The 26,163-nt window shown below is 23.0% G+C and overlaps 1 protein-coding gene across 1 annotated transcript in view; it reads left to right on the plus strand.

The window, feature by feature from the left end:
- Window positions 1–26,163, plus strand: part of LOC122857292 (probable G-protein coupled receptor Mth-like 1) — a 70,434-nt gene that overhangs the window by 17,425 nt on the left and 26,846 nt on the right. The window contains exon 4 of the mRNA XM_044159391.1: window positions 10,743–10,821. Coding sequence (XP_044015326.1) covers window positions 10,743–10,821 — 79 coding nt within the window. The remainder of the gene's footprint in view (window positions 1–10,742; window positions 10,822–26,163) is intronic.

Genomic DNA, 26,163 nt, shown 5'->3' on the forward strand with positions numbered 1-26,163 from the left:
GCAAGTTTTGAAGATATCTTTTAACATCTCGTTAAATAATGCAAGAGTTTATAAATTTTTTTTAAAGCTTTCATATTAAGCTAAATTTTTTGTTTTATTTTTTACTTGAAATATTTTAAAATTATGTTTTATAATATCAAAAAATAGAGTTGTATAATTTTGAGTAGTAAAATTTATCAAATCCAATTATCTTAAATTTTTTTTTACAAAAATAAAATCAAAAAAAATAATTTTAAATTTCTATTGACTCTAAAATTGAATTATTATTTTACATTTCAAATTGTCATAATAGAAAGATAAATATTTCATCAATTCATTGAAAAATCATATGAGAATATATTAAAATATGAATAATTTTTGAATAGCGATGATTTTGACTAACGTAATTTGCGATGAAATTAAAAATGAAAATGACGATTGAAATTGATGTGGCATCTTGACCATTAATTGGGTCTAATTATCGATAATGATTTCATCAATCTCTACCATGTTTTGCTGTCACACTTGTGTGGTAGAATTTTGGCGTGTAGAGACTAGTCAAGCGTGCCTAGCAAGTCTGAACCACCAAGTGCAGCATGTGCATACACATGTCTCTATCAGCCTTGCCACCCAACTATACATATATATTTTAAACTAAATTATACACATGCAAATTTACTTTACATATATACAACACACACACTTGCATACGTATATTTGTATACATACCCAAACGAAAATTCCAACGAGCAAATGTGAATGTGGCATTGCCCATAAACGATAATAATAATAACATATCTATATTGAAAATCTCTGCAGGTTGCACGATGATTTCGATTATAAAATTAGTGACCAACAGTAACCACAATTCACCAATTTAATAATTAACAATAAAAATTTTTTTTAATACAATTTTCATTTGCAAATTGAGTTGAATAAAAATGTTGTTAAATTTTTTTTTCACATTGGTATTTATTTAAATTTTCTTGGCTTTTTTTCTATATGTTTATTAATTTTTTTAAATTATTGCTGAAAATATTTACAGTAACAATTTAAATTATTTAATTAAAAAAATTTAAATTTGCAAATTGATTATTGTTGTTTTGCGTTAGTAATATTGACTCATGTTTTTTTTTTTTTTATTCAGTAAATAATTAAAATAATTGTACTTGAATAAACTAAGAGAACTTGATGTTTTTAGATATTCAAAAAAATAATTAACAAGGAAGCTTTGATGTTGAATTTAATTGTTTATATTTTTAATAACATTTTAGTTTTTTTTTTTTTTCTTTTGACGATGTTATTTTGTGGATAAATGTGTTTCTTGATTTATCACATGATGTATTACTTTGTATAAATATATTTACGTACATGGAGGTAAAATCAAATCAAAACGGAAATTGCGTAATCATATATATAGCATTGGGATTGAGAGAGAATTTCGAATGTGTCATATATTTTATTTTAAAATGGACATTAAATTTTCGTAAAGGAAATGATATTTGCTCGACATTGATGTAAAATTTTGTGAATTATTTTCATTTTCTAAATTTTCATCACTTTAACCCCATGACATTTAAATTAATCAGAGTATTATTGTTTTAAAAATATTTCAGTAGATTGAAATTTAATAATTTTTATCAAAATATATATCTTTGGACAAAGAAATAAAAATAAAAAAATATTGTAAGAATAATATGCAAGCATATTTGAGACAAAGGGCAAAAGGCCAAAACACGTAATATGAGCATTGTCGCATATCTCCCTTGTTGGATTTATGTTTGGATCGTTATTATTGTGCGAAACGAATGAAAATTCAGCACAGTATTATAGAGTAGGTGGAGTAAAGTCACTCTCCCGAGAAAGTTATGTCGGCATTTTGCCAATATTTTCACCAGACTGTTTTTCTCTATGTGTGTGTTTTTAAATTTGACAAAATATCATGTTTTTTTTTTAATCAAAAATATACTATAAATTTAAAAAATTTTTATTTCAATCCAAAAATAAACAACAAACAATTTGTAAAATAATTTTTTACATTTTTTTAACTATTTTTTTTTAATTGATAAAAATACATGGGTATTGTCAATACTCCATTACAAGCTTTAAATAAATTTACGTTTTAAAAAAATATTTATTTTGACAAGTTATTTGTCATTTATATCAAGAGATATTAATTTGTATATTTTCATGATCAAGGACATGTTGATTTATCAAATTAAATAAACATAATGAAATTAATTTTTTTTTTTAGTAATTATGTAAAATAAATATTTAAAGTAAATATGAAAAATTTATATTCTTCATCTTTGTTTTATTTATTAACAGTGGTATGAATGTCATGAGAAATTTATCCAGATGGATTTCAAACGAGTCATGAAGAATAACGGAATTGTGGCGTTTTAAAAAAATGGAATTTTAAAAAAAATTATGTCTGCTTCTGTACAAGGTGAAGATCATACATCGCGGTGAAATAAAATAAAAAAAAATTGAAAGATAAAATAAAACAACCGGTCAATTTTCTTTGTAACATCTTGAATTCTTCTTCTCTTTTTTTTTTCTACTTGAAACACAGTTAATTCCTAGTTCGATTCAACGCTTTCATTCATATTTTTTTTTATCTTTTACAACTCCATTGTCCTTAATCCACTTTACAAATTCGTCAAAGGTTTTATTTTCTTATATAAAAAGAAAAAATGATGAAGAAAATTTAAAATACTGGGAGAGGAAAAATAAATTAAAGAAAAAAATGAAAAAGTAATGTTTCGATGAGTTGAATCTAGGGAGAGAAAAAAAAAAAAACGAAATGAATAATATAAAAAAAAAAATATATGAAATATAATTCCAAAAGGACTTTGGCAACAATGAAAGAACAAAGTCAAAGGAATTCGTCGACTGTGAATTTAAAGAAAATTTTTTTATCATATTTTTTTTTAATTTTTTTTGTTTAAATAATTTATTTCTTATTGTTTTGTGGTGGAGTTAGTTTTTCCTTTTTTTTCTTTTATTTTCGTTTATTTTTTTATTATTTTTCTTCACGTCAATTATTCAGTGATAGAAAAATAAAAAAATAAATAATATTAAAACTGCATATGCCTGCAGAAAATTGAGTTTTCATTTTACCAGATAAATTTAATACGTCTCTTCTGAAATAAACACTCAAAGTGATAACAATCATGTACAACATGTGATAAAAATTGTTTTTTTATTTTTCCACCTAACACAGTAACAAGAAAAAAATAAAAAAAAGCATAATTTTATATCCTCATCTTGATAATAAAAATACCCTTTTTATAGTTTCAATAAAAATGAAACAAAAAAAATAAGAAAAAATTTTTTATATTTTACAATAAAAATTTGAAAATATAAATAATATATTTAAGAAATATTAAACCTATAATTAAAAGACAATACGTAATAAAGTTTTCAAGTGATTTTTTTTATTTTTTTCTAAAGATCTATTTTTTTTTTATGAAGCTAAAAACAAGTTGATAAGAAATAGTAAAAAAAATTATAATCAACGTATTTTTCCGCATTCTATGAGTTGTTTTGTCCGTCACGGTACATCCAGGTGTTTTTTATGTATATATTTATTTATTTTTTTTTTCTTTCACGGTTCAAACGTGCATAATATAAAATAGCCACACCATCATGGAGTTGCTTGGTATTCGATAACGTGTTTCTCACTCGGTTGCACTCTATATTCTCTCGTGATATAATATTTTATTATTCCTATATTTTTACACTTTATATATAAAATGTTCATACTATAATATAAAAATTAATACATTTTTATTAATGAAATTATAATCACTATTTATTAAATATCAAATGAAATATATTTATATTCAGTTTTTTTATAATTTTATTAATATTAATGCATTATTTTTAATAAATGAATAATAAAGTGTATAGATGCATTAACTTTTATGAAAATTTACAATCACAATTTATTTATTTTCCTTGTTTCATTGAATTTTAATTATTTTCATGACATTTATTTATTAAAATAGTTTTATAACTTGATGATTTAAAGCCAATGTAAAATGTTTATTTTTAAATTTTGTTTTAAACATTTTATTATTATCATTTGTTTGTTGAATATTAATATCAAGTGTCAGGTTTTGTTTTTGCCATATTATTTCACAATAACAGAATGTAACATTTTATATAGTCACTTTTATAATATTAAAAAATTGTTTAAAAATAATTTAATACATCAACTAAAACACTTTATAAAACTTTACAAAATAAATAAAGTATTTATCCAAGATTTATAATAACTATTAAATTAATAATATATAATAATAAATTGAAATAATAAAATAAAAATAAATAAACATTTAATACAATATTTGAAAGATTAATATTAAAAAAATTAAATTTGAAATAATAATAACATTGAGTCATTACAATACGATGACTAATAAATTTATTTTTAAATTAATTAATTTTAAATTTATCCAAGATGTATGATAAAAGTAAATTTAAAAAAATAAATAAATTGTTAAATGAAATATTTATTTATTTATCCTATGATATATACTGTTGTCATAATTTTTTGCAAATTTAAAATAGTCATTAAATCATTATGTTTATATTTTACTATTCTTCAATTAATTTTATAATGATTAATTTTAATTTTAAATATATTCTTCATACTTTTTCACACTAATAACACCATACCAGGATTTAACCGCTCAACTGACTACCTCAAAAAACTTATTTTAATTCCAAATTTAACATATAATTTTTTTTTTGTTAAACAAACATAGCTAAATTTAAAAAATCACGTGCTCACCTCATGAAATAATCATTTTGAGATAACGTAAAACCACATATAGACTTATTAAAACACAAAAAAAAAAAAATTAAAAAAAAAAACGACCCAGTTATATACGATTACGTGTCAAAATGAACATTTTAATAAAAAAAAAAATAATTAAGATAATCAACAAAGTAAATAAATATCCAGTCGAAATAAAAAAAAAATAAAATATTTACATATATGAGAAATCAAATATTGATTCAAATTAGTGTCGTCGCCATCTATCCAAAAAAATTTTACCCCATTCTATTTATCAACCCACGTGATTTCATAAATTCTTTATAAATAATAATAATTTTACATAATCAACAATTATGTAAAATTATTCACTAAAAAAACAAACAATTTTTTCTTAAACTATTTTTTTTTTTTTTTATTTATTTACATCAGTTTTTTAAATTATTTATTTATGGACAATCACAGTTAAACATTTATAAATCATTCATACATATACATTTCTTTATCTATAAATTATAATTTTTTTAATTTAATTATTTTTCTAAATTAATATAGTGAAGGAAATCCTACTCTAGCTGTTAGAAACATAAAATCTTCATTAGCAACAACAACTAAAAATTCTTCTTTCACAAAAAATTCTTTATAATTTTCATCATCCTCGTACGTTACGTCATGTTCATCTAATAAAAAAATAATAAGTTATAATTTAAAAAAAAATAAATAAATAAACAGTATTGGTAAATATATACATTATCAATTATTTAACCTTGAACTTCTGTTTGTACTTCGTCACTACTTCCATTTTCATGAACGTTAAAATATACTTTTTGATAAGCATATGTAAGTGGTCCAGGATTATTTTGATGTATATTAAACATAGCGTGTTCAGTAAATGCTTCATGAATATTCATCTTAGATAAATAAATAATTATTAAAGATACCATTCAATTGTCCTTTTTTGTTCTTTTATAATTACCTCATTTAAAATTTCTGTTAAATCATTTGTAACCTCAAAATTAAATCTTGGAAGATATAAATTAATTTTTTCTAATGTACAATTAAACAATCTACCGACTGTAATTCTTCTAATATTTCTTTCAATATCTGAAAATTTACCAGTACCAAATGGTAGTATAACAAACATAAATACTTGTTTGCCAGATATAACCTATAAAAGAAAAAAAAATAAACAAATTATTTGTCAAAGTAAAATTTAATAGACTTACCTTAAAAGGAATTTGTACTATTTTAGCTTTAATATTAATATCAGTCAATTCACTATAATTAAAATGACCTTTTCTATGCATTGTTGGATGATAAATTTTTTGAGTATTAAATAAAATAAATGGTTTTTTTCTTGTCAATTGTGGATCAAATGGTATAGACCAAGTACCACTTATATACATAACATTTAAAAATATTAATTTTGAACGTGAATATACTCTACTATCTGAAAAAAATCATAAAAAATTCAAATGATTAATTAAAATTATTATTTTATCAAAAATTAATAAAAGTTACCTGTAAGTTTATCAGTACGATTATTGCTTATTTCCCTAAGCCATGCATTAATTTTTTTAGCATTTTCATATTCATTGAATTCTTCTAGGCTTATTATCTTAGCAATATTAGAATCCTCAAAATCATATGGATCATATGGATCAATTTTTGCAATGATTGCATTATTACTTTTCATTTGAAAATATTTTTTATCATTATTATATTGCTGTTTAATAATAACATATATTTAAAGTAAAAATAATAAATAAATAATTTTAATTTAAATTTAAGAAAAAAAAAATCAAAAACAATTATACACAGTAAAAAAAAAAAACAAAAAAAAAAAAAAAGAAATTTTATTAGAAATAATTAATATGTTAAATTAAAATTTGGCATCGCGTCAGATAAGCACATCCGAATTTAACACAGTTGAATTTTACACATTAATTAAACACATAAAAAATTAACACATATTTTATTTACACTTTCAAGAATTACACATAAATAAATAAACACACGTTATTTTACACATTGATTATTTCATATTTTTGAGTTACACATTATAGAATTTGAGTTACACATGATATTTAAGGAGGTTATGCAGAAATTACTCTTGTTTATAAAAAAATGATGAGAATGTTCTGAAATTTTGTACACAAGTAGATCTTTTCCTTCTGAATACAACGGTATAATTATTTTCTTATGTTGATCGGTTAAATTTTTTGTAATTAATTATTGAAAATAATATTTAACATTGGCTCTTATGGAGATTTCAACAATTTTTTTCGGATAGAAAAAATGATGAAAAAGTCTTGAAAAAAATCACACATGTACTAGAAACCGAGTTTTATTAATTGCGCGAAAAATTTTCATATGTTGATCGGTCAATTAATGAGAAATTAATTATAAACTTTACAAAAATTAGATGTGGCAACGTATGGCATGTTCAAACACACACACATACCCGCAATCCCATATATTGTATACGGGGCGCAGGCGCTTTTCACTTTATTTTTTTACAGTGTAGCCAGATTTCAGTTTTGTCTGTGACGTCAGAAGCGCCCCGCAACACCCGCAATGAATTTGTGCATAACCTCCTTAATATTAGATTGCGAGTTACACATGTAATATAATACATATGATCGAGTTACACACCGGTAAAGAAGGTTTTGCCTTGCACTTTTACCTTGTCGATGAAATCTGGGGAATTTCTTAAAGGCATTTTACGTGTAAAAAATTCCCCAGGTTGTATCGACAGAATAAAACTGCAAGGTAAAACCTTCTTTACCGGTATGTATTATACTTCATGTGTAACTCGCAAGCTAATATTAAATATCATGTGTAACTCAAATTCTATAATGTGTAACTCAAAAATATGAAATAATCGATGTGTAAAATAATGTGTGTTTAATTATAATGTGTTTATTTATTTATGTGTAATTCTTGAACGTTTAAATAAAATAATAAAATATGTGTTAATTTTTATGTGTTTAATTAATGTGTAAAATTTGACTGTGTTAAATTCGGATGTGCTTATCTGACGCGATGCCTAAAATTTTATAAAAAATATTAATTTAACATTTAAATAATTTTCTTTAGCTATTATTTTTGAGGTTAATTTTTGTGTTTTAATTGACATTTTAAATTTTATATTTACAATTTTTTTTTTTCTTTCCTTTAAATGTGTATATATTTATTTATATTTTTATCCATTTACCTTGTAATAATTGTCAATTAACGTATAAGTAATAGATGGTTCTTGATCACGTACTTGTATTACTCTTAAAAATTCTTTTTGAGTTTTATTTAATGAATACATTGCTGCAACTGTCAGTAATTCACCGAAACCAAATGGTGAATAAGCAAACCTCTGTCTTTCATTATTAACTATAATCTAAAATTGATTTAAAAAAATAGAAATTTATATTTATAAATATATTTTAAAATTGAAATTTTATAAAAAAATATTGTCACATTTAGTAGATTGATTGACATTTGATTCATGTCATAAATATTGTCATCAGTCATTCTTCGAACATTTATTTTTTCTGTTGATCTGCACATTGAAGGAACAGTTGAACAAGCAAAACCCATCAAAATCATACGAACCACTGAAATATTTAAATTTAAATATTAAATAAATAATCAAAATTTATCAGTTTTAAATTGAAAAAAAAATATACACATTCCTCTGATTTATATAATGTAAATAAGCCAAAATAAATAAATAAATTATTTACAATTTTTATGTCGACTAGAATAATTAATATTTTCAATTAATATATGTAGTTTCTACCAGGGTTATTTATTTTTTTTTTTAAAAAAAACTCACATTTATTATTCATGGTTAAAAATTAAATGATGCTTCCAGATCAAGACACGGCCAATTGCTTACTAAAATAAAAAAAAAAAAAAGATTTGCGACTTGATATGTATTTGGGTGCGGGGGTTACTCACCTTCGGTTTGTTTTTACGACACTTCATCAAAATGGCTTTACTTTGTGATAAAGTATTTACCTAGTCAAACTGTTTGTTCACACTGCGAGTAAAAATTAAAAAAAATAAAATAATACAATTATTAAGCTGAGAATTTTTTTTTATCATTATTAAACTATATTTATTCATTTACTTCAATTTTCAGTGTCTCATTCATTAGTTTATAAATTAAAAAATAGTTTTCTAAAATGTCAAATAAAAATTATCATGGAAAATGTGATAAAAATTTTTTTTTTTCATCAAATAAAATGTTACATAACCAAATTTTTTAATACGTTAATATTTAATTTAAATTTTTATTTACAATTAAAAAGTACAAGCAAAAGTATCATAAAATTAGTGACGTAAAATAAAGATGATTCTTTAAGAATTGTCTGTCCCAAATTGATAAGAAATTTGAAGATTAAATTATTTTTTTATTTACATTAAAAAATTTTTACATTGTTGAGCTCAGTTTATAAATATTTATAAAATATATATTTTGTATCAGATTATTTTAAAAATACAGTTTTTAATTTTATCTCTAATTATGTTCTTCCACTTTGACTGTCTGTTCAGTTTCAGTGAATTAAACTACTTCTTTTGTATGAAAAAAAAATTTAAAGGGTAATCACACATCACGTGCTTATAATTGTATTTGTTTTTTTTTTTTTATTATTGACATATAACATGTGACTGTCATAAATACTAAAAAAAAAAAAATAATACAACAATTAGGTTTTCATAAAAATTATTAAACTAAACATGACAAATAAATATAAATAAAAATAGATATAAATTATCAAATAAATTTAATAATATTTGCAGACAAAAGAAAATATTTATTTTCGTTACATTTTGAAGTTAATAATGTATTTTATTATTAAACATTTGCAGATAGTAAATTATTCATTTTTTTTTTTTTACGATAACTGCGTTATGGAAATATTATTTATTTATTTTTTCGAAAAAATTGTTGTACCTTAATATATAATCAGGTGTTCAATTCGATCAGAAATAATATACATATTTTTAGCACGTGTCTCAAACCGTCACATGTACTTTGTCTCATTCTTCAAAATGTATTTTTCTATAACAATTAAACCATGAACCAATATATCATACAAAATTTAAATCCTCTAGTTATCTCTTCTGTTTTTTTGATGATTAATTTTAACAGTTTCATTGTGACCTTAAATATTCATCTGTCCTTGAAATAGTTTTAAAATTACGACAAAAAAAACACTGGTTTTTTAAACTCTGTTTGTTATCAAGTTTTAATATTTATTTAAAAAATAAAAAAAGAATTTTTAAAGTAGAGGGTGAGTTGTATTATCACTCATTCATAAAATAAGAAAGGTAATCGAAGGAAAAAAAAAAAAAAAACCATATAATAGCTAGGGTAATTTTCGAAAGACAAAGGTTAACAATTCTATCAGAAATTTATGAACAATTTTCAGGCTTCCATCCTTATACTCTAGTCGTTTTTTCTTTTATTTTTTCCAATTTTTTTTTACCTCACAATCGTCGTCTCTTATTTTTTTTTTTTGTTAATGTCAAATAATATATACATACATTTTTAATGTTTATGTATATAAGTTGCCACAAAAGTTTATCATCGTTTTGTGTTGTATATACAAAAGCCGATCATAAAAGAGAAAGAGACACGCTGATGGTCTTTAGAGTTTGAAATAGCACAAAGCCCAACGTCAGCGTCAAAAGTTTTCGTTCGCTTCAATGTACCTCGGTGAATATCCTGATGAATTATTCTGATCGTGTCGCGTCTTGTAAGAAATTGGGCATTTTAATATATAGAACATCTAGCTTTATGATTTATCATCCATATATTCCAATGAGATGGAAAACTATCTAATTGAATTATCAAAATTTTTACATCACAAAGTATATCATGATTTTTATTTAAAAAAAATTTACATTATTTTTGTTATCAATAATAATAAATAACTAATAATTTATTAATTTTTTTTCATGTCTGTTTCAGCAATTTTGACGCACTTCTTTTTCCTTGCTGCTTTCTTTTGGCTTAATACAATGTGCTTCAATATTTGGTGGACATTCCGGTGAGTAATTTAATTTTTTTTTCACTAAAATTTATAGTAATAAACTTCTCATTGACAAACAAAAAAATAATTGTTAATTATTTTTGAACTTGTTGTCTATGAGGTTCTATAAAACAACAACAAAAAAATATATATACAAGTATTTTACGTAGGTGGGACGCTTCGCGTCACCTACGTATTGGATTTGTCTACCGAAAATTAAAAAACGCTCTCATTTCTTAAGTAATTGTCAGAGACACTTCGTGTTAAGACCAAAAAAAGCGTATTTTAAATCTCTTTAATTTGTATATTTTAGATTTTTTCTCAAATACAAATACAAATTTTATTAAAATTAATTTTAAATAATCTTAGACTCTAAAGAATTTTTTTTTATGATCACTATTATTACAATAATTTATCAAAATTAATTTTTATTTAAATTCTAAATCTTGCTATATAAAGAACTATTTTTTAATTTTGGAAATATCAAATATAACAGCATAGTAATAATTCGAAAAAAAAAAATTGATTTTATTTTTACGTAGGTGGGACACTTCGCATCACCTACGTATTGGATTTGTCTACCGAAAATTAAAAAACGCTTTCATTTCTTAAGTAAAGTTGTCAAAGACACTTCGTGTTAGAACCAAAAGAAGCGTATTTTCAATCTCTTTAATTTGTATATTTTCGATTTTTTCTCAAATAATTATTAAAGTTGCCAGAGCCAAAAATGTTAAAAACCTTTTTTTCTTTTTTTTTTTAAATATTAAATAACTTTTTATCTGTAAGCGTGATCGATTTGCACCGACTAATTAAAAGTTTCCTTTTATTTTTATCTTTAAATCGCCGCTATTTTGAAAACGATATTTTCAAAACTCACGGAGTTATTAGAATTCTAATAGAAAAATTTGATGTGGCTGTTTTTTTCCCGATTTACATTGGAACCCAAAAAATCATGTTTTGTGGAGATTCGACTCGCAGTGTTGGCAGCCCTGCTTAGTTCGTCTCACTCACACAGATGAACATATGTTTATGATAAAATTTCGTAGTGTTGTGACTAAACAACAACGTTTTATTTGAAAAAAAAAAAAATTACACTAATTAATAATTGCACATAACCCACCGGAGTATTGAAAATTTTAATTTTCGTTATATATGATTTTTTTTTTAAATTAAATTAAAGCTTTAGATGATAATTTTAATTGAGGAAAAAAAAAAAATTTAAAATTAATTTTGAAGTAATAATGAGTATTTTTTTTTTTTAAATAAATAAACTTTTATCATTATTTATGATAGCAATGAGATCATGAGATATGTTGAAATTCTTGAAACACGTCAGGGGTTTCATTAGCGCCTATATAGCGTCAAAACTCACGGCCTAATTACAAAGTTTTACACTACCCTCAAGGTCCCACAGATGCACAATCCCACGTTTTAAATATATATACTAAAAATATTCAGGATTAACGTAAAGTTTATATTTCAAATAGTGACAAACATTGTTAAATCATTCACATCATTAATTTATATTTTAAAATTAATTATATATTTAATACATTTTAAATACCATCTGTTGTTTGTTTGTGTATACTTTGTATATCAAAGTATATTTTTAAATGGAACAAAATAATTAACATTTATTTACTTGACAACTAATTAATCAACCTTCACACTTATATAATTGTTATAATTTTCATGACATTATTACTCAACTTAATAATCAAGTTGACAAATAATAAAAATTAATTTTTCATAATTAAAAAAAACGTGAAAATAAAAGTTAATTGTTGTTAAAATTTATGAACTCAGTGTTATCAAAAATGTGGCTTATAATTTCATTGACGTATAATGAAAAAGTTGTGTTTTTTTTTTTGTAAAATCAGTGAATTTATTTATTGAAAATAATGACAAGTTTTAAATCAGTTTTACTATATGATATTTTTTATATATTTAAAAAAAAAAATGCATATAAAAATTGAATACTAAAGTTACATTTTACTCGTTGAATATATTGAGGAAATGGAGTAAAAGAGGATTTATTTTTTTATTTTTTTTTTTATACATATATACCTTGACTTTCTCGTCTCTTGTCGGTCGCGCGAGTACTTGTTAAAGCTGAGCACGGAAATCCGTGGGCAGAGATGAGAGTACTATATATACTACGATGGTTTTTTCTTGGACTATGTGAACCGAATCTTTAAAACTCTCTACACCATATCCAAGAAATGTGATTGCGTACATTTCAACTCTTCAACGAAATACCCAGACGTATATTGTTCCATGACATGACGTATTTTTATTCTCAACTATGATTTTTATTTTATATAATACATTTTGTGTCTAAGAATGATATAAATTTAAAATTAAATATTATTATCTATAGCTTGGTATTCACTTGGCACCTTTTTTTTATTTGCAATTGATTAACTTATATTGTTTTATTTTTTTTTTCACTTTTATAAATTCAAGTTTCATTGTAAAACCACCAACTATTTTGTGTTAAATAATTCCACAGTTTCTACAACAACTACCTTTAACTAAAAAAAATTGAAAAATAAATTTTTAAAATAGTTTTAAAGCGGATTTTAGTCACTTTGTTCAAGTCCATCTTTGTCTCTTTAATTCTCCTAAATTTACAAATGGTATTTCAAAGCGATTTCGTGTGAATAAAAAATATACTTCCTGTTTGTACAACTTATTTGAATTTTATCTATATTTATGACTGTCTAAAAAATCTGTGTCTTCTTATATTTGAACAAATATTTGATGAACAATCAAAAATAAATATCAAACCAAAAATAAAATTATCAATTAGATAATTAAAATTAGAATAATATATTATTTTTATTTATTGATGATAATAGTAATAATGTAAATACCAATTTTATAATTTTCAGTAAAATTTTTTGTAGAATTTTTAAATAACGGTACATAATTTCTTCTCACTCGGTTAAATTACCGGAGATAATTGCTCAACTGTATCGCGTGTGAACAGACGTTTTCCTGGTTCACAGTTCAATGCTAAAAAATACTATTTTTTTTTTTTTCTTTATAAATAAACTTTCCTATTATTATTATAAATTTTTTTCTATTTTTGTTTTTGCAAAAAAATTGCGTATTTTTTGTCTTAATTTACAAACGCGAAAAAAAAAAATTCCCGTTTGTTCTGAATTATATATAAAAATATAAAACAGTTATTATTCAATTGAATGGCAAGACTTAAATAAATTTAAATTATTTATAATTAACAAAAAAAAATAGTTAAATAATTATAAAATTGATTTTTATTTTTTTTATTCTTATAATTAATTGTTATATTTATTTTTTTTTATTTTTTTGTGATAAATAAAATACTGAAATGAGGTTGGTGACCTCAATGATGTTTCGATATAAATTTTTTTTTTTTATGGGTTTGCAATTTCTTGATGTACTTCACCTGCTTCATGTAACACACCTGCTTTATACTTGATTATTTTTGTTGATGGTTGTTCTTGGTATCCAAGACGTGTATATGTCTTCCTTATCGACCATATTAAAGCCAATCGCTAAAGATCAGAACGCCTTGAATTCTATCGCGATATACAATCGTATAAATTTCTTGAGAAAAACTTGTTGAATTATTTCAACTCAAGAATGCGATAATTGTCTGTGTCGTTTGTATTTTATTTTTTAATTTTTTTTATTATTGGCATTGCAAGTTTTTAAACACGCAATACCAATTTTCATTATAAAAAAATATATGTTACATTTTATTTTAAAAAATTTAAATTTTTCATTATTATTATAATTATATTTATTATATAATAATTTTTATTTATTAAAAAATTTTTTAAAAATGTGCATTTAAATTGAAATGAAATGAAAAATATATATTTTTTATTTTTTTTTATGATTAAAATTGTAGACAATTTCTTTGTTTTTTTATAATTTTTTTTTAACAGGGCGACGATCGTTTACACGCACGAATAACGAAAAAAATATTGATGATAAAAAAAAAAACGATGTAAGCTAGAATACGAAATTTTTTTATTATTATATATATGGAGCAGATTGCACACTGTTAAAGTATACGAGAAATGAATGAAATGAGGATGGGAGTAGGAAACGTAACCGTGCAGACTGAAATGCATATCTTGCATACAAAGTGTGTCTTTTTTCGTATTTAACTTGACTAGGCATATATGTATATATACAGTCTATATACATATTTTCACACCATTCATTTCAAAGCTTCTCATTGTAGTCTTAACTTTTCCAAATTAAAAAGTAGATAAAAAATAGAAAAAAAAAAGTTTTAGGCAATAAAGGTATATTAAAAATGCTGTTACATTGCTTTTTGATTTTTTTTTTATTAATCTTTTATATTTGAAATTTCTTTTCTTTTTTTTTTTTTCCATCCGGACCCTCAATTAGAATATATTAAATGAAGATTTTTTTTTTCTTTTATTAGTTCATTTGTTCTCTGATTGTCGATATAAAATTTAAACAGTTTAGCGAACTCTATACGAAAGATTGCACGGGATCTTTAATTGAGCATCAGCCAAGAGTATTAAAACAATATTGAAAATAAAAGAGAAAAAAATTTAAATAAACCAACGGGTGAGACTTCGATGAAGATAATTGTCGAGGCATTGTCATCGTATATTAAATTAGCTTCGAAGACCTGATGTATAATATCGTTCGACAATCGATCTGAATTATTAATAAACTAGTAATATATATTTAAATTGATGAAATAAAATTAATTATTCAAATTTGATATATATAGAGATGAAATAAAAATTCATTGTGAGGCAGATGATTATACTTACTTATTCAATAATAAAATAAGATAAATTTTTTTTATTGTCCAATATTTATTTTTATATAAACAAAAATTTATACAAAAATAAATAATAATTTTTAATAATTTTGATAAATTATTTCAATTAATCAATAAGATATTTTTGATGTGAATATAAATAACATTATTTTATTAAAAATATAATTTTATTTTTTTATAAATACTATCTTCAAGTACAAGTCCATTAGTTGTTACTAAAGACAACAAATTAGTCAGTAAAAAAAATTAATAATTATAATGATAAATAAAAAAAAATAAATTTAATTATTAATTTTTATATTTTATAATTTCAAATAATTTTACTGAATTCAAGTTATTTTAAATGAAATTAATTCAGTGACTTTATCAGTGCCTGAACCCTTTTTTTTGTTTTAATCAATAACGAGATTATTATCAACGAAAAATAATTAAAATTTTTGGAAAATAAATACATCAAGATAATGTAAAACACCAAACTGTTTGAATCAATTTCATATACAACAATTAATTACGTTTAAAATTATTCTTTTTTCTATCGTCAAAGCTTTCTATTAAATTTATTAATTGAAAAAAAAAAAAATGTATCTCGAATAATTCCTAATTTTAAATTATTCTACTGTTTTCAATTAATTTTAGGCTACATAATTTTAAAAATTCAAAAAGCATATCTAATCCCTCGTTTTTATTTAACAAAATTTACAAAGTTAAGTTTATACTTTTAAAGATATATATTAACACATAGCTTAATGGATTGGTTGACTCATTTTTTTTTTTCAACATCAATCCAAGACAATTCTCTTGAAAGCCTCTTCCATTGTCTTTCAACAAAATATCCAATTAATTTAATTTAGTTTTATTTTTATGACACTTTTTTTTTTTTTTTGTAACAAGAGTTTAAAGTAAAATTTTCTTAAATTAATTACAAGATGAAAATAGCAAGCAAAAAAAAAAAAAAAACCTTAATTTTTTTGAGGATAAATTAATTATAAAACTTTTATCATATTATATAAAAAAATAATATACGTAAGATTAAAGATAAAATATTAATAAAATAGTTTAAGTATTTTTTTTTCCTCTTTTTGCATAGTAAAGTCGTCAACTTGTCGCTAACTCAAAGTTAATTTCCGTGAATATCAAACCGCTTAACAGAGGTGTCACTTTCGCGTGTAGCCTCTAGGGTGGTATACATATATATTATATATACCTTTAGAGTTAAACTCAAGTTATAATCTCGCACCACCATTTTAAACTAGAAAATACAATTTTCAACAATTCCCGGACATACTTATTTCCCTCAAATTACTGTCAGACGGTTACTTGAATATGTATCATCATATAGATATACAAACTTTGTTTTCCATCCCTCTGTATTTTCGTGTTACTAAAAATTCAACAAACCTCGACACAGGGTGAAAATAAAAAAATAAAAATATTAGATTTTAAATGTAAAAGAAAAAAAGAAATCAGCCCTTCTATTTTTTTTTTTGCCTACGATTGCAAAAGTTGATATATAAAGTTAATGGAGAGCAACCAGTACCAGGCACCTAAACAAAATTCAAATAAAAATTTATTTTACGTCGACGGAAATTTGGGGATCACTGATATATTATTTGAAAAAAAATAAAATACTGTTTTAAATTAAAGCACGTACAATTTTTTTTTAATCTAAACCAATTAATTGGTCAAACAAAATTTTAGTTATGATTCATTCATAAAAAAAAAAAAAAGAATATTGATTTAATTTTTGTTTGATTTTTTATATGAATATTTTCAATTAAATCACTTGGATAAATTCAAGAGATAAATTTTTTTATTATTGATACTTTTTCTTATTTTATTTAATTTTTTTTTTTTTTTTTGCATTACTTGACGATGAGTCTCGTGTGTCTGAGATTGGGTGACGTGGTGTAAAAAAAGACGCGCAATATCCGTCAACTCAGCCCACAACTATTACAACACATCGTGAAAAAAATATTCGGAAAAAATGCCTCGAAGGTTTTCCAGCTCTCTACTTTCACCAAATAAAAATAAATATTAAAAAATACATATATAAGAAAAAAAAAAACGTCAAATGTCGGAACTCCCTGTAAAGAAAAAAAAATAAAAAAAATCACGGTCTCCAAGAATAAAATGGATGAGTAAAAAGCTGTGGAAAAAAAAATGTATATATAGCAGAAAAATGTCGAGTGTAAAAGCAGATTTTATGATATATTTCATGGAATGCAATGAAAAATAAGATTTGAAATAAGCAATATTTACTTGAATGCACAATTTTTTTTTTATCATTATTTCTTTTGAACAGAATTTGAACACAAACAGAATTTATTTCGGGTTTTTACAACAGCCAAGTTGTCATAGTAAATAAACAACAAATAAATAAAAAAAAAATACAAATTTTTTTTTGATTGATTGTTATGTAATTAGGATTTAATTGAAGATTAATTTGATATTTTTCGTAACAAATGATGGACTTGTACTAGCAGATGATATTTATAGAAAAAAAAAGATAATATTTTATTTAAAGTGACAATTATAAATTCATTTTAAATCGGAGCAATTTGTTGGCAAATCGAACACACACCCCTTTTCTCATGAGCCAATTCAATTTACAGATTAAATTTTCGATTAATTTTGTTCCGTAAAATATGGATTTTCATGTATATAGACGAGAGAAAGGTGTTGGCGAATTTATAACTCAATAGAATCAAAAGAAAAAGTATATAAAAATTTAAAAAATTAAATTTCACAATTTAAACGTTTTGTTTATGATTGAATAAACATCAAAGTAATCATAAAAATAAACTTTAAATAATGAAAATTAATTAATAAAAGTAAAAGACATTATTTTTTATTATAAAATCTTTATTTTAGTATAAAAGTATAGCTAATTTTATTTATCAGTCATTTGCCAACATGTTGGACAAGTTAAAAATATTTAACAATCAAGTTTTACCAAGTTTAACCTTTTGCATTTTAGCATCGATTCCTTTGATGATTAGTCACTGAGGCATAGTCCAAAGCGTGTGAAGAAAACATGCAATATTTTTCAAACACACCACACACACATATATAAATTATTATTATTATAAAATAAATATATATACATGCATGTTTGAGTCAATAAATTATCCTCGGAATATTGAGATTCTAAAATGCCTTGATATCGCGTGCATGTACATCAAAACTTTTTGAATTAAAAAATAAAATAAAAATTAAACATTGTTGACGTGTAAATCGAGCAATTAAATAATCATCTTGAGTAATCAACATGCCCTATTAAATGATAAAAAAAAACATTCTTTGTATTTTAACGAGAAATTTTAATTTGATAAAAAAAAAAAATAAAAAAGTAATCGTTAAATCAACGAATTTAAATTGAGATTTATTGCTACATTTATATGTAACTTAATTTAATGTTATTATATAATTTAATTTAATCAATTTTACTTTGTAAATATCTATATATAAATTTAATAGAATTATTTTTTAATTAATTTTTTTTTTATTTAGAATAAATTATAATTTAAATTTGACAATTAATTTTATATTTATCTAGTTAAAATTCAATTTATTAAAACAAAGAAATAATTTTAATTGTTTTAACAAGTAATATTTTTTTATTATTTATTTGTTTTTTTTATTTTTGATTTTTTTTAATTTGTCTGTCTTGAAAGGGAGAGAGGTATTGGTTGAAAATAATTAAAGGTATAAATGGTGAGTGTAATTTTAAATTTGTTTGAAGCATCACAATAGTTGTAATCATAGAGTTGGAATCTTGGCTTGTCTGTGCGATATATATATATTTGTGGGTGGTGGCTATATACAATTGTGGGATATCTAATCGAGACCAAACCAGAGATTGCCTGATGGGTGGTTGCTTTAATGAAGCATCGTTCGCGTTTGTGTCGCGACCTCGAGGTTCACAATCTAGCCAGACACACACACAGTTCTATTGAGTAAATCGATTGAACTATAAATTGGTTCATGTCGTCTATTATTGGTTTAATTGATCAAGACACTGTACTTTTCAATTTCATCATAGATTCATTGTTACTTTTGTTTGACAAATAGTTGTATATATGCAAACTGATATCACCACTTACTCAGTATATAATTAATAGTTTAATTATTGTTCTTTTAATAATAGAGTATTATGTAAAATTACTTGGGATAAACTCAACATGACAATAGTAAAGAGAATAATTTTAAACGTAATTAATTGTTGTATATGAAATTGATTCAAACAGTTTGGTGTTTTACATTATCTTGATGTATTTATTTTCCAAAAATTTTAATTATTTTTCGTTGATAATATTCTCGTTATTGATTAAAACAAAAAAAAGGGTTCAGGCACTGATAAAGTCACTGAATTAATTTCATTTAAAATAACTTGAATTCAGTAAAATTATTTGAAATTATAAAATATAAAAATTAATAATTAAATTTATTTTTTTTTATTTATCATTATAATTATTAATTTTTTTTACTGACTAATTTGTTGTCTTTAGTAACAACTAATGAACTCGTACTTGAAGATAGTATTTATAAAAAAATAAAATTATATCTTTAATATAATAATGTTATTTATATTCACATCAAAAATATCTTATTGATTAATTGAAATAATTTATCAAAATTATTAAAAATTATTATTAATTTTTGTATAAATTTTTGTTTATATAAAAATAAATATTGGAAATTATTAAATAAATAAATAAATTTATTTATATTATGAAATTGATTCAATTATTAATTGTTTTATATTTATTCTGAAAAAATTTCAAATCAGTTATTCAATAAATAATTTTAACTTGAAATCATGTGAAGCCACCTGACCACTTGAATAGCCAGTGTCTAATCCAATGATAATTAATTAAAAACTCATATCTTTATAGCCTTATAACCGGTTTCATCGAAGCATTGTTCTATTTTTTTTTGTTTATGCAAACAAATTAGCCTAGTTTTATATTCTCAAAAAAAAAAAAAGAGAATATTCGCATGACCTATATTTTTTCTTCAAAAACCATGCCAGAAATTAAATTACCCTTTTTTCTTTATTTACATTTAAATGTCTTAAATTACCATATTTAATTTTTTTTCATTATTATTATTCATTTTATTTTAAATCTTTAAATATCGAAAATTAATTTTTCTACAACTTTCTAGTATTTAGAAAGTAAATTATCAATTTGTTCTCGAAATTTATTCTCAATGAACATAAGCTCCAAGGATTACTATAACAACTTTATAATAAGCTTTAAATAGTTTGTCCTATTTTCCTTGTTGTTTATAAATAAATGTTATTTTTCTTCATAAAATTAGTAAATGATTTGATTAAATTTTTCTCATCCCCATTTGAGTATAATTAAATTACATTGTATTTTACATCATCATCAACATATATCATTATAATCTTTTGACCTATTGTGAATCCGTTCATTCGGTAAAATAAAAATTAGCGTGGGTTTTCATTCATCTTATTAAAAAAAATAATTTTAAATAAAAATAAAAACTACTATAATTCATTAAACGACAGCATCCTGATTATACAATGCGGGGGTTTGTTTAAATTCATGCCGAGATAATTTGTGGTTAATATGGTTTATATACATGTATATATGTCGAGAGTGAAATTGAGACTACAATGTTTAACTGTATTAAATGAACTTTTATAGACTAAATTAGTTGGTCAATTAAACAATCTTGACTTAATTAATAAAGTGCATATTTAAAACTTGATTCAATGATTTTTTTTAAATTTATTTTTTTACATTTTTATGATAGAATAGTAATTAAAATAAATGTTAAATCGATGTGAAATATATACGAGACAAAAATTAACTAGACTTGGGGAACCAACATGAAACAATGGTAGACAAATTTTACATTTTATTTAGAGAGGCATTTGCATTTTCCAACACCCTAGAGTTTAACACAATTACCCTTCGTTGGAAACTGAGACACCCATATCATGATAGGTCAAACCTTTTTACTTTTTTACTCTATTTTTCATTTTTAATTGTCTTTTATTTTTTTTTTTTTTTTTGGTGACCAACTTGACTCTGCTAAGCTAATTTACGTTTAACCAAACTCTTGTGGTTTGAACACGAATAAAGGATGTTAAAAAAATTCAATAAAAAATTGAAAAATTTTTTTTTTAAAAGACAATACTCTGGTAAATTAAAAGTACAGTGTTTCGAAATAATAATCATTGAAAAAACAATAAAATATATTGTGAAAAATACGCAAGATGTGTAAAATTAGTTCTTTTTTTTTTTATCAAAAAGAAAAAAGGTTCAAAGTGGATTACGCTTGGGTTAGTTCAGGAAGTTGTTACAAAGAGATTTTGAATTTGCAACTGCCGTTAATCTAGATAGCAGTCAACTGACTCTTCTTTTTTTATTTTTTTTTAACTCTTTCAAACATCTTCAGTAACCCCTTGCGTTAAATTACAAACCGTTTGTTCTGACTGTTTTGTTTTTTTGTATTTATTGTTTTTCTTTTTGTCTAGTATTTTTATTTTATTTCTTTTTTGTATCAAGTACAAATGGACAGTGATGAAATAAACCGCAATTTTGTAACAAAGTTTCAGTCATGCTGAACAGACCCTTGACATGATCCTATAACAATTAAGCTACCATTTTGAATTTGTCTATTTTCTTTTTATTTTTAGTGTTGCATTATTTAAATGGAATGTATTAATTATATTCTGAATATTCAATGAATATGATATAGATACAAGACAGTTCAATCTGTCAAAGTTGACTGATTAATTAGGCGTTCGAAGTATATAGGGATTTTGATTGATCGATCGTGTCCTCTGGTTCTCTCATTCAATGCTATATCGTCTTTTGCTATTCATATCTTTCTCCAATTTCACTCTGTGTTTAGAATTTCTATCCCTTTTTATTATTCTCTTTTTTATACTACAATTTGACTATAGAGTGGACATTACCAGTATACAACTGGGCTTGCAATTTCAAGCTTTCCGACAATTTGCCGGAAGAGCTTACGTACTCTCAACCACTACCCCCACACAAACTCCACTACATATACATATAAATTCCCAAGGGATTTCAGCACTTGAATTGATTATCATTCAATTAATTAAATCATCAATCAGTTAACTATTAGTCATGATAATACATATATATTTGTTCTTATATTATTCATATGTAAATTATGCAAATAACAATAAATAAAAATAATCAAAAAATTATATTGTTATTTTAGTTTGAGGAGGAATTATCGCGATAATATTTGACAAAAATTAGTATTTTTTTTTTGAGGTATACGGTCTTTGTATATCTGCAGAAAAGTGAAGATGCAAAACTTTTGATATTTTTTTTTTTTAAACCTACACAAATAAAGAAAAAATTTAATCACACACAGATAGAAAAAAATTATTAAAAACTATCAAATTTTGTTTAATTTATTTAATTTTAATAATATGATTATTAATTTTATAGTGAAATGTAAATAATGAGGTGTCTATTTTTTTACTAGAATTTTTGTCTACTAATATTTGCTATAAAAACAAGTCAATGCATATCAAGCTGCATATATTTTTTTTTAATTTGACTTTTAACAGTAATCTCCTCAATAAGTCATTGATTTTAATTTTTTTTTGTATCTTCATAAAAGCCTGTAGTAAATTTTTATTTTTTCATAATTATCATAATTGTTCGACTAATCAATCCATCAATTTGAAAATGTTTTTCTATGCCAATTATAAATATTTTAGTGTATTCATAAAAATATGAATGTTATGTTTTTTTTCTTTAATAAATTCCAATTATTATTTGCATGTTAAACAAAATTGTATAATATATATTTGTTTTATACAATGTATAGCTATTAAATATGATAAACTGTTAAATTGTGTAATTTTCCAGTCACACCCCAAGAGATATTTCCAATATTTATTATAGTTCATTCATTAATAAAACAACAATAATTTTTCTATATAAATATAGTAATTTCATTATGAAAATAATAAAAATAAGGGGAAAATAATAATTTAATATTTTTAATGAATTATTGATTTTTGAGAAAATGGTATTTACAATGAGGGGTGAAGGGGAGAAAAAGGTAATATTTGCGGTGGTTGATGTTTTAAACGAGGGAGGAGAAATACAGTGGTCAATGCAACAATGGCAACAATGCAACACGATAGTAACTAATATCTCGCATAATCAAGCACACCACATTTCAATGAATTCGTATATGATGATGATGATGATTTTCTCATAAGTCAATATTCCAAATCACCAGTTAAGTGCTCGAGTTGTTTGATAGACTCTTGACGTTATAACCAGACAAATCGAAATTTCCACTGACTGAATTTTAAATTAATATGTACATTTCTATTTATGTCAAACTCTTATTTTATTAATTTAAATTATCATTCGTTTATCTAAAATTGTTTTGAAACATGCTTGATGAAATTTTCTCAATCAATTATATATTGAATCAATTTCCATATTGTATATCGATATAGACACTTAAATTTTGAAATTCTATGTGCTTTTATATATGTATAAATGTATTGTCTCTGTCAAATGCAAATTAAACTTTATGATGTGTTTGAGTTTGAATATTGTCGGTCTCTTTTGGTGGTGGTGGTTGCAATAAACACTTTAGCATAAATAAAATAAGCCACAGTTTATGCCAATCAAATAAAAATATAAACCAATATTTAATATACTTGACACAATGAATTTTATTGTTTTTTATTTTCATAAATAAATAATAATTTATGAAAATATCGTAAATTGTTTAAATCTTAATAATTTATATTTTTCATTTGGTATTTTATAATTTTAGAGATAAATTAAAAATTAAACTGTGAATTTATTTTTTATTTTGTTTGTTATTTTTAAAATGTGGTATTTAAAATGTTGATGTAAGATTTAAAATTAATTAATTGTTTGTATGATTATCAGTTGTAGGACATATTATGAAAAATTTTAAGTAAAATAATAAAGGGGTGGTAATGTGGAGGAGGTGATGAAAGGGTAGGTTATATGTATCACCTTAAAATCACTTGTTAAACACAACACTCATATGACTTATTATTTACAATATCAACAATTAAATAAATAAATAAATAAATAAACAAACAAATAAATTTAATATATAAAAAATATTAAATTAAAGTTGAATTGTATTTTTGTTTTGTTTGTACTTGACGATAATGCAAAATTCAAAATAAAAAAAAAAGTGATAATCCTCGATTATTTTCGACGTAAAATTTTATCAGTTAAATATATTTTTAGTTAGTTTATCGGTTTGCAAAATGAAAAGTTGTTTGTTATCAAAGGTTGAATTAATATTTTAGCTTGCATTAAATTATTATTGGACAATAATAACCAACTTACACAACACACAACTGCATATTCACAAATATTAAACAAAAATCGATTAGTCACAAGTTCCAAACTTCCAGTTCATGAGATATTCCCAAATATATTCTTTCAATTTAAAAAAACAAACAATGATTCTATTAAATTAATAATAACGTTCATGTAATTTTTCAATTAAAAATCAAATCCTAAAAAAATCTTTTAAATCACATTCAAATATAGTATATATATTTTTTTACATTTTTTAAATTCATATATTCATTCATTTCAATTTTATAGATAAAAATTAAAATAATAAAAATATATATTTTATTCCAATTCAATTATAAACCAATAATAAATTAAAAAGTTTTAAAAATAAATTTATAAAATGGCCTTGGATATGAATTCTTGGCAGATTGCCCAGCATCAAACTGAGCATTAATAGTAACAAGTTAGTAAGGTTGGGTCTTGGTGTTTGCAATGAAATCGATTGAAGAAAATACTGATGATAGTTGTAGTAGTAGTTGTTGATGTTGGTGATGCATAAGACCTTTATAATAGTCCAAGTCGAGAAATCCCTTGGACCGTAACGCGATACGTTTACGAAACACTAGATTCCCACATCCGTACATACTGTCTTCTTCTTATATATATATTTTCGACTCTTGGTAACCCTAAAGCTCCAAACTTTTACCACAAGATGAAGGGCGCCAACCTCATTTACTATACATAATACACTTTATTTTATATAATAAACTAAAGTTTATTATTATAAAATAAATACAAAAAATAATAAATGCAAGGAAAAAAGAAAACAACTATTAAGATTTTCATATAAAAATAATGAAAATAATGTTGAAAAGAAAATTATATAATGTAAAAACAGAAACAAGTTGTAATAATCTTTTGATTTGTTTTTTTCCTCATTGGGACAACAATTTGTTATTTCTTATCCTACAATTTATACTTGCTATAAAATTATTTTTATCGATTTTATCTAGACAAAGTACTTCTCATGTTACATGGCTTCTTTCTCGAATATTTTTTCCAACCAATTGTAATTTTATTTTATTTTTAAATAATAAATAAATTGATTAAATTGCTATTTGATATTTATCTTCATTAGACAGAGTATTATATATCATCACTTTTAAAATGCACTTGTTCATAATAATTATAATTTTTTTGAATTTT

The sequence above is a fragment of the Aphidius gifuensis genome, linkage group LG5 (genome assembly GCF_014905175.1).
Source record: "Aphidius gifuensis isolate YNYX2018 linkage group LG5, ASM1490517v1, whole genome shotgun sequence".
NCBI lineage: Eukaryota > Metazoa > Arthropoda > Insecta > Hymenoptera > Braconidae > Aphidius > Aphidius gifuensis.